The sequence below is a fragment of the Crocuta crocuta genome, unplaced genomic scaffold (genome assembly GCF_008692635.1).
Source record: "Crocuta crocuta isolate KB4526 unplaced genomic scaffold, BGI_CrCroc_1.0 scaffold334, whole genome shotgun sequence".
Lineage (NCBI taxonomy): Eukaryota > Metazoa > Chordata > Mammalia > Carnivora > Hyaenidae > Crocuta > Crocuta crocuta.
In genome coordinates, this window is record NW_027533260.1 from 1,234,121 (window position 1) to 1,243,665 (window position 9,545).

At 51.9% G+C, this 9,545-nt stretch overlaps 1 protein-coding gene across 1 annotated transcript; it reads left to right on the plus strand.

Moving 5' to 3' along the window:
• The first annotated feature begins 2,795 nt into the window (after window positions 1-2,795).
• Window positions 2,796-9,314, plus strand: LOC144217676 (kallikrein-5-like). Its single transcript, XM_077747335.1, has 5 exons — window positions 2,796-2,868; window positions 5,027-5,297; window positions 6,020-6,276; window positions 6,383-6,516; window positions 9,159-9,314. The coding sequence occupies exons 1-5, from the start codon at window positions 2,796-2,798 to the stop codon at window positions 9,312-9,314; spliced, it is 891 nt and encodes a 296-aa protein (XP_077603461.1).
• Window positions 9,315-9,545: the final 231 nt, after the last annotated feature.

A 9,545-nucleotide genomic window follows, 5' to 3' on the forward strand; every position in this document is an offset into this window, starting at 1 on the left:
CTGTGTCTCCCTCTCTCTCTGACCCTCCCCTGCTCACGATGTCTCTCTCTATCTCTCCTAGAAATAAATAAAAAAATATTAAAAATAAATAAATAAATAAATGAAAAACATTAAAATTTTTTTAAAAAAATAAAAAAGGCAGATCTAGAATTAAAAGGGTTGTAAGACAGCCTTGAAATATTAAAGAAATTCAATATTAAAATATTGAAATATTAAGAAAGAAGCAGTTTGCTGGATTTGTCACTCTAATACATGCAATATAAATTGCAATAATCAAAATAAACCTCAGAATAGTTTCTTTCTCCCTATAGACTGAAAGCAACCTCAAGGTCTCTGAAGCCTCTGGCTCACAGGGGCAGACTCACAGACGTGAGCCGTACAGTTTAGTTTTACCCTCAAGGAATGCGAGTTCCAAAAGGGACCATCTCCAGAGCTCCTTGTCCACTTAGCTCACCCCAGTCTGGCACACAGTGGGTGCCCAGGAAGGAGCTGTTGAGTGAGTGCTTGACTCTCACATCCCAGTGGGTCAGAGACTTGGAGACGACGTTAGAGGCAGATGCAGAGAGTTGGGGCCAGGCAGAAAGAAGAGACCAAATGGAGAAAAGATCAGGAAAGACAAGCCCAGATGACCCAGGACTGGTGATAGAGAAGCCACTTCTTGGGCTCCCCACCCAGTGCCCCATTTCCTACAGGGCCAGGAGCCACCCACCCCTTCTCCTGGCCTCTTTTCCCATCAACAGGTGGCCCTGCCCAACCCTCTCACCCACGCCTGGCTGTGCCAGCCCAGCCTAGGCCTCTGCAGGTCCCCCCCCCCCACCGCCGACTGGATCCCTGCCCTTTCCTGCCCTGTGGCCCCCGCCCCAGGGTGAGGGGCAGGAGGAGGGATGAGGGATCTCTTACAAAGTGGCTTCCAAAATGCAAGGTGAGGGAGGCAGAGGGACAGAAAGACACAGAGATACAGATACTTAGAGCCATTGACAGAGAGACAGACAGAGACGGAGAGATGGAGGGACAGAATGATGTAGGCACAAGACAGAAACAGGGAGATCAAGAAGGATAGAATCACAGAGCAAAGAGAGATATCCAAGAAGGAAGGATACATAGAGAGACCCTGAGGTGTAGAGGGACAGAGACGGAGAATCACAGGCACATAAAGGGATAGGAGGAAACTAAGGAGGTGATGGACTTGCTCACTGTCTGCGGTGACGGTTGGGTGTATATGTGTCAAAACTCATCAAATCGTACACATTAAATATACACAGTTTATTGTACTCAGATTATACCTCAACGCTGTAAAAAAAAAAAAGCAAAACAGAAGTAAAGGAAACAGATGACAATTCTGGGGGCACCTGGTGGCTCAGTCGATTGAGCAACAGACTCTCGATTTCGTCTCAGGTCATGATCTTACAATCCTGAGATTGAGCCCCAAGTCTGGCTCCTAGCTGAGTGTGTTTGGGGTTTTCTCTCTCTCTGTCTCTCTCTCTCTCTCTCCCTTTGCCCCTTCCCTGCTCTCTCTCTCTCTCAAAATAAATAAACTTAAAAAATATATAAGATAAGAAGTTAAAAAAAATTTTTAAATGTTTTATTTCTTTCTGAGAGAGAGAGAGAGAGACAGCGTGAGCAGGGGAGGGTCAGAGAGAGAGGGAGACACAGAATCTGAAGCAGGCTCCAGGCTCTGAGCTGTCAGCACAGAGCCCAACGCGGGGCTCAAACCCACGAACCGTGAGATCATGACCTGAGCCAAAGTCAGACGCTTAACCGACTGAGCCAGCCAGGTGTCCCCTATAAGATAAGAATTTTAAGGAATGTTCAAGATATGCACCACTCAGAATCATTACAAAGAGGGAAACTCACAGAGGCAGATAAAGAGCAAGGGTTAGAGACACAGAAAGAGAGGGAGGGACAGAGACAGACGTGGAGACACAGAGAGACGGGATGCTAAGGTGGGGGCGATGTGAGCTGGGGGGAGAGACCCAAAACCAGATACTCGGTGGGTGCTTTACATTGAGAGAGACTCAGAAAGATTTAGAGGGACACAAAAACAGATGAAGAAGGCTGTAAGGGTTTGAAAAAAAACAGAGACACAGGTGGGAAAAGGTAAGGCGGGGACAGAGAAGTGGAAGGAGTAAAAGTCATGGAAAATAAAGAAAACTCCTGGCCCCAAGAAGAGCACCCAGAGCAGGTCAGAGGCAGGAACGTGAGGCTGGGGGACAGGGGTTGCAGGCCAAGGTGGATCAGCCCTGGAGAGACCCCTCCCCATCCCCCAGGCCAGGGAATTAGGGAGTGGCCTTTGGGACTGGGTGGGGGGGTGCTCTGGGGGCGGAGGTGGGGGACAGGCAGGAGGAGTGATTGCCGAGGCCTGGCGGGGCGCCTCACTACCTGGGAATGTGCCCCGGGGATCAGTGGGTGGTTATAACCCAGGCCGGGCGCCGGGAGCCCAGGAGGAGGAGCGGCAGGAGGGTGCAGGCCTGAGAAGTCTGCGGCTGAGCTGGGAGCGGGTTCCCCACCCCCTACCTGGGGGGACACGCAGGTGAGGCCTGAGGAAGACCACAGGGAGGGAGAGGTGTCTATGTCCGGTTCCCCACTCTCTCTGTATGCTCCCTCCTTGCCCAACAGGGGAGGGCTGGATGTCTGCTCCTCTGAAGTCGGTAGCTCCTGGGGGATTGGAGGGCAATGTCCTTGTGGTCCCTCTCAGCCCTGGGAGATGGGACAGGGAAGGAGGGGAGGTGGGGTAAGGGCTCCCAGAATCACCTGGTCCACCCTGTTCTCTGTCTCCCCAGCAGGTGCAAGTGGCCATGGCTGCAGCAGGAGCCCCCTGGGCGTGGATGGTCGGTGCCCTGATCACAGCTCTGATCCTGGGGGTGACAGGTAACCAGAACCCCTGTGTGTGGGTGGGGCTGTGGCTGATTCTCTGAGTGACACTGGAGCGTTTGTCTCAGGGAGATTCTGTGACTGGGTATGGCTCCAGGACTGGGTGACTGTGAGCCGGTGTCCGTATTTGTGATCCATCGATTGTGTGTGGCTTGTGCCTGCCACGGTGTGTGTGTGTGTGTGTGTGTGTGTGTGTGCGTGTGTGGGGGGGGTACTTTTTCCGTATCAAGTGACGAGCTGTGACAGGTGTGACACACACCCAGTCACACAATCACTTCACACCGTGGAGGCTGTGTGTGTGATTGTGTGACTGGGTGTGTGTGCAGATAGGATCGTGAGTGGCTCAGTGTCTGTGCAGGTGACAGTATGCACGTTACGTGTGTGACTGTATGACTGCAGGTGTCTGGGGCTCTGGTCCCTGTGTCACTGGATTGCATGTAACAAAAGTGCTCGTTACCATGGAAATGTGTGGCTAGGTACTTGCAGGTAGCCGTTTGCGATTATGTGACTGCAGCTGAGAGGAAAACTGGGTGGCTGTACTTAGGTTGTGTGACTGCTTGAGGTTCTATGTATGTGTGTTTGTGACTGTGTTTATAAGGGGCTGTCTGTGTGTCGCACAGCTGCGTGGGCGGAGTTTCCATCCCTGCCTTAATGGACGGCGTGTGCCGAAGTGGCTGTCACTAGGAGGCAGTGGCTGTGTGCAGGTGGATGATGCCTGGTCACCTGCGCTGTCCCATGCGGGGTTTCCTGAGTGTGATATTGTCACCATGCCAACGTGCCATGTGCAGAAGTGCACGTGGTGGTCTCTACATAGATGTATGCATGCAGACATGTCACTGAGACACGGGGAGGGTGGCTGCATGAGATCTTGTGAGGCGGCCACTGGGTGCGTGTGCCTGGGAAGTGTGTGTACCAGGAGATGGAGCTGTGCCTGTGACCATCCTGGTGGAGACGGTGTGTGTGTGTGTGTGTGTGTGTGTGTGTGTATGCGCGCGCGCCTATTTGTGACAGCCATTGTACATGTGTTTCTTGGAGTGTGTGCGTAAATGAAGGCGGCACCCGTGCCTGGCACCTCTGGGTCGTCAGCAAGAATATGAGCAACTAAACAGACTATGGAGGCCTGGAGACGGAGTGAGGCATCCGTGTCTGTCTGTAGGGGGGATGGTATTGGCCGGATTCAGGAGGTACATTCGTGTTTGAGAAGTCACAAATCAGCGGGGCACCTGGATGGCTCAGCTGGTGGAGTGTCCGACTTCCGCTCAGGTTGTGATCTCGCAGTCTGTGGGTTCGAGCCCTGTGTCCGGCTCTGTGCTGACAGCTCAGAGCCCGGAGCCCGAGTCAGATTCTGTGTCTCCCTATCTCTCTGCCCTTCCCACGTTTACCCTCTGTGTCTCTGTCTCAAAAATAAATAAACATTAAAAAAATTCTTTTAAAGGAAGTAAAAATATTAGGCCTGCTCTCTGCCACCACCTGGGCCCACCTGGGGCCCCCAGCTGAGCACTTCGCTGGTTCTGTTCCCCCAACTCTTGACTGTGCCCCCTTTCCTCGGCCGCACTGCTAGTCCGGACTTGATCCGCAGTCAGGGTCCCCTTGGGCTGCACACCCGCCGCAAGCCAAGCCCCACCTGGATGGCTCTCTCTCCTGTTGGCCAGACTCCACTTCTGGTCCTGTCTGCGGCTCCTAGGGCCCAGCCCCTACTGGGCTCTTCAGAGACCCTGGCCTCTCCAACTGCCCCCCCGCCCCCCAAGCCGTGACCCCACTTCCGGAGCTGAGACCTTACCCCTAAAGCCCTGGTCACCGGTGTGTTCCCCAGGCTCCACCCCCTGAGCCCTGGCTCCGCCCCTGGGGTCGTCCAACTTGGCCCTCCCCGGCCCCGCCCACTACGTTCTAGCCACTACCCGGAATCTTGATGTGCAGTCAGAGCCCAGTAAACCGCCTGATCCTGGACTCTGTCCTTGAGGTCCAAGCCTTGCCCTTCATCAGAGGTTTCATCCTTAGACTCCAGACTTCGCCTCTAAAGCCCTGGGCCCCCTCGATGTAAGCGCCCTTCGGAAGTCAGACGACCTCTGGCTGGCCCCGCCTCTTGGACCTAAGACCCACCCCCTGTCCTCAAGCTCCGCCCCGACTCCAAGCCCCGCCCATTTTCTTCCCCTAGAGCCTGTTCTTGCAAACGATGTTACCTCGTGTGACAACCCCCCTGACGCTGGCTCCCGGCCCTCTGGGAACACCCGGGACCTTGGAGCTGGGGCCCAGGAGGACACCAGGGCAGACGAAGGCAGCAGCAGCCGCATCGTGAATGGAACCGACTGCGAGAAGCTCGGCCAGCCTTGGCAGGGTGCTCTGTTGATGCGTCCCAACCAGCTCTACTGTGGGGCCGTGCTGGTGCATCCGCAGTGGCTGCTCACAGCCGCCCACTGCCGGAAGCAGTGAGTGGGGCTCCAAGAGCAAGGCTGGGCAGGGCAGGGGCAGGGGCGGGGGCATGGAAACGAGGGTCCGGCGGGGATGACGAAGGGGTACAGTTGGGATGGAATTAAGGATGGAGATGGATGGAGAGGATTTAGGCTGGAGAGAGGATAGTAGTCGGGGGATAGGGGGTGCGTTGGGTTTGGGGTGAGTGTATATGCTGAGTGGTTTGGAACGGAGATGTGATTCAGGGTAGCTTCAGAGTTTGGGAAGGAATGGAGTGAAGATGAAGACGGTGTTGGAATTGGAAATAGCTGTGGGGTTGAAGATGGGGTTGGAGTTAGCCTTATGAATGAGATTTGGAGTTGGGAATGTATGTGTTGATGGTTTGGGGTGGGTGAAGAATTAGGGCTAGGGTCAGGGATGGGACTGGGTTGGATTTGGGGCTGGTCGTGCATCTGCTGCTGGTCTGGAAGGGAGAGATTGGGATGGGGCAGAGCGTGGGGAAGGCTGTAGGACTGAGGATACGGTTGGGATTAGAGTTATGTTGGAGGTGGCTGGATTTGAGGTTGGGGTGGTTGGATCATTTTGGGAATGCACGTGAGGTGGTTTCCGTGTGTGGAAAGGATTCAGTCTGGGGATGGGATGGGGTGGAGTCAGGGATGGGACTGGACCTGGGGTGTGCTTGAAACTGGTTATGGGCATAGGGATCTGGGTTGCTGGTTATCTCCACTATCTTCTTTAGATTTTTCAGAATCCGTCTCGGCCACCATTCCCTGTCTCCCGTTTATGAGTCTGGGCAGCAGCTGTTCCAGGGGATCAGATCCATCCCGCATCCTGGCTACTCCCATCCCAGCCACTCCAATGACCTCATGCTCATCAAACTGAACAGAAAGATCCGTGAGACTCAGTATGTTAAGCCCATCAGCATCTCCTCCCGGTGTCCATCTGCTGGAACCAGATGCACGGTGTCTGGCTGGGGAACAACCAGCAGCCCCAACAGTGAGTATCCAGGTCTCTCTTGATGCCCACCCATGCCTGCCCCTGAGCAGTCCCTCCCCGTCTTGCTCATTGCTCACTGTGACCCTACTCTGCGTCTCTCTGACAGTTAAATTCCCCAAGGTCCTGCAGTGCTTGAACATCACCGTGCTAAGTGCCAACAGATGCAGGGATGCCTATTCGGGACAGATAGATTCCACCATGTTCTGTGCTGGTGACCAGGCTGGCAGAGACTCCTGCCAGGTAAGGCTCGAGACTTCTGCATTCGCTCAGCAGATACACACCAAGCGCCAACTTTGTAACCTGAAACCTTGCTAAGTACTGGGAACCCAGCCCTGTCCAGTAGAAATATGTGAGTCATACACAGGAAACTATGAAAGTTTCCTGACAAATGCTAGTAAACTGTCTTGAGGAAGGGAAAAAAAAAAAAACCCTCTGCTGAATATCTAAAAAGAGTATATTTAATACAGAGGCTTGATTGCAAACTTGTTGGAAGTTTGTTGGAGGGCAAAAGAGTTTTTAAAAACCCTCCAATGGTTGAGCACCTGGCTGACTCAGTTGGTACAGCATGTGACTCTTGATCTCAGGGTCATGAGTTCAAGCCCCACAGTGGGCATAGAAATTACTTAAAATAAAATAAAAAACAAAATTATTTTTTAAGCCCCAATAGTCAAGAAGCTGCATAACTAGGGTAATTTCAGAGAATGATAAGAGCTGTGTAGAAAATAAGACATGGTTTTATGATAGAAAGTGATGAGGGGCAATATATAAAAGGGTGTTTGAGGGACATCTGGTGGGCTTAATCAGAAGAGCATGTGACCTTAGATCTGGGAGTTGTGAGCTCGAGCCCCACATTGGGTGTAGAGATTACTTAAATATTTTTAATGTTTATTTATTATTTATTATTTATTTTGAGAAAGAGAGAGAGAGAGAGAGAGAGGCAAAGAGAATCCAAGCAGGCTCTGCACTGTCAACACAGAGCCCAGTGCGAGGGTTCGATCTCACAAACCACTGTGAGATGGTGACCTGAACAGAAATCGAGAGTCAGACACTTAGCCGACTGAGACACCCAGGCATCCCAATAATTTTTTTTATATAAAAGAGCGGTTGAGAGGGCTTCCCCGAAGAGTTGGGTAGAGGCTGAATGACACAAAGGAGCCAGACTTGCAAAGGCTAAGGGTAAGAAAAGCATGTGCAAGGGTCCTGCAGCAGGGAAGAGTCTGACTGATTCAAAGGCCAGAAAAAGCCAGAACATTTGGGGGACTGAGGGAGGGTGAAGTAGGAGTTCAGCCTGCAGAGATGGGTGGGGGCCAATGTTCAACAAATACTCCTTGATCCCCAGTACAGAATTTCTTTATGTCCTCATGGATGCTCTATCCTTTGAGGATGAGAGAAATTAAAATTATACTGTTGCAGGGATCAGGACCTTTCCCCATATTCAGGGCCTCAACAGTTCTAGAGGGATATAAATCAAGGTGTTCTCTACTGGCAGGATATACACTTCAGTAATATTGGCAATTTGCAAGTAAGCTGTGGCCTCAGACAGCACTCTCGTCCCATTCTGANNAAAAAGAATTTTACAAACCTGACAACTGCAGTAACTTCCCAACGTCATCTCTGTCCCCACGTAACATGGAGAGGGAAGGTGTGCAGAGGGATTTCTATCGGAAGAAAGCACATCTAATCCACATGTCAGCGCTTAGAACCACTGTAGCTCTTCTGGAGCCGAGCTTAGCACTTTGTTTTTCATTATGCAGACCTCAAGTAGCTTTTCATACCAACCTGTGGTCAGGGTGTGGCCACTCAGAGCAAAAAGTAACAACACTAATACTATAATAATAATAGCAGCTCATCTCAAGGCCCCACTTTATGTCGGGTTCATGTACATCAGCTCATTAACTAATTCACTTAGCCATTATTAGTAGCTCTGTTTTACACACAAGGAACCAAGCTCAGAGCAGTGAACTGACTGCCTCTCAAAGGAAACTGCAGGGATAGTAAGCAAAATACATTGAGAAAAATTAATCCGCCAGAAAGTTGACATTTAGAGGCTCACAGGCAACCAGGCTCTTTTGCCTTGAAACAGTGTCTGCTAACAAAGAAAGAAGCCAGGCTCTGGATTTCTTTATACCGGATACCAATATCTTGTGTAAACACCCATAAGAAATGACAGTGAAATTATTATTATTATAGGAGAGCAATTCCTGGAGCTGTGGGGAGTTAAACACAGGCAACCCACGGAAGTGGTTCTCAACCTGCCCCTGGCTCTGTCCCAGGGGACACATGGCAATGCTTATCCATATTTTTGGTTGTCACAGCTGTCCCCTGGGGAGGGAGGGGGTTACTGGCATCTAATGCATAGAAGTCAGGGATGCTGCTGAACACCTTACATAAACGGGACGGCCACCACAGCAAGGAATGATCTGGCCCCAGTGTCGGTGGTGCCCAGGATGAGAAAGCCTCGTCCAGGGGCCGAGAACTGCCTCTCTGCAAAGGTGAGGTGTGCAAGTCCTAGGTGGATTGGTGTCAGGGGGCAGGCGAAGAGTGAGGAAGGGAAAGGAAGGCATGCCCAGTAGGAGAAATACAGTGATCAAAGGCTGGAAGAGAGAAAGAGAAATAAGGACAGAGAGACCCAGTGAGGGAGACATAGGTAGGGGTTGGGTAGGGAGGGGCGAACAGAACTTCTAAAGTTTGGATTTACAGTGATATGCTAATATTCTCTCTCTCTCTCACCTACATCTCCCTCTCTTTGTGTCTCTTCACCTCTCTACTTTTTCCACCTCTGTGCCTCGGTCTCTTGCCACCCTGGCCTTTCTTCACCTATGCCTCCTTCCCTCCACCTCCCCACATCTCCACCTCTCTGTGAGCACCTTTCTCCTCCACAGGGTGATTCAGGGGGGCCTGTGGTTTGCAATGGTTCCCTACAGGGCCTCGTGTCCTGGGGAGACTTTCCCTGTGCCCAGCCCAACAGACCCGGCGTCTACACCAACCTCTGCCAATTCACCAAGTGGATCCAGGACACCATCCAGTCCAACTCATGAGGCATCCCAGGACCGGGCGTTCAGGTGTGCCCCCCTCCCTGTGATCCTCACTCCTGCAGGGACCATGACACTCCCTCCAGACCCCTGTTCCCTAACAGGAATTAACAGCCTCAATCTCTCCAGCCCCTCTAAGTCTCCTGGAATAAGGGTCCCCCTTCCCCAACAGTGGGCTGACCCTGTCTCTCCATTCAGGTCCTAGACACAGGTCCCAGAATGACCATTGTGAGGGCT

Coding starts and splice junctions, on each gene's coding strand:
- LOC144217676 (XM_077747335.1), top strand. CDS start 2,796: ATGGCTGCAGCAGGAGCCCCCTGGGCGTGGATGGTCGGTGCCCTGATC. Junction 2,869..5,026: donor TCTGATCCTGGGGGTGACAG/GTAACCAGAACC, acceptor TTCTTCCCCTAG/AGCCTGTTCTTGCAAACGAT. Junction 5,298..6,019: donor GCCGCCCACTGCCGGAAGCA/GTGAGTGGGGCT, acceptor TATCTTCTTTAG/ATTTTTCAGAATCCGTCTCG.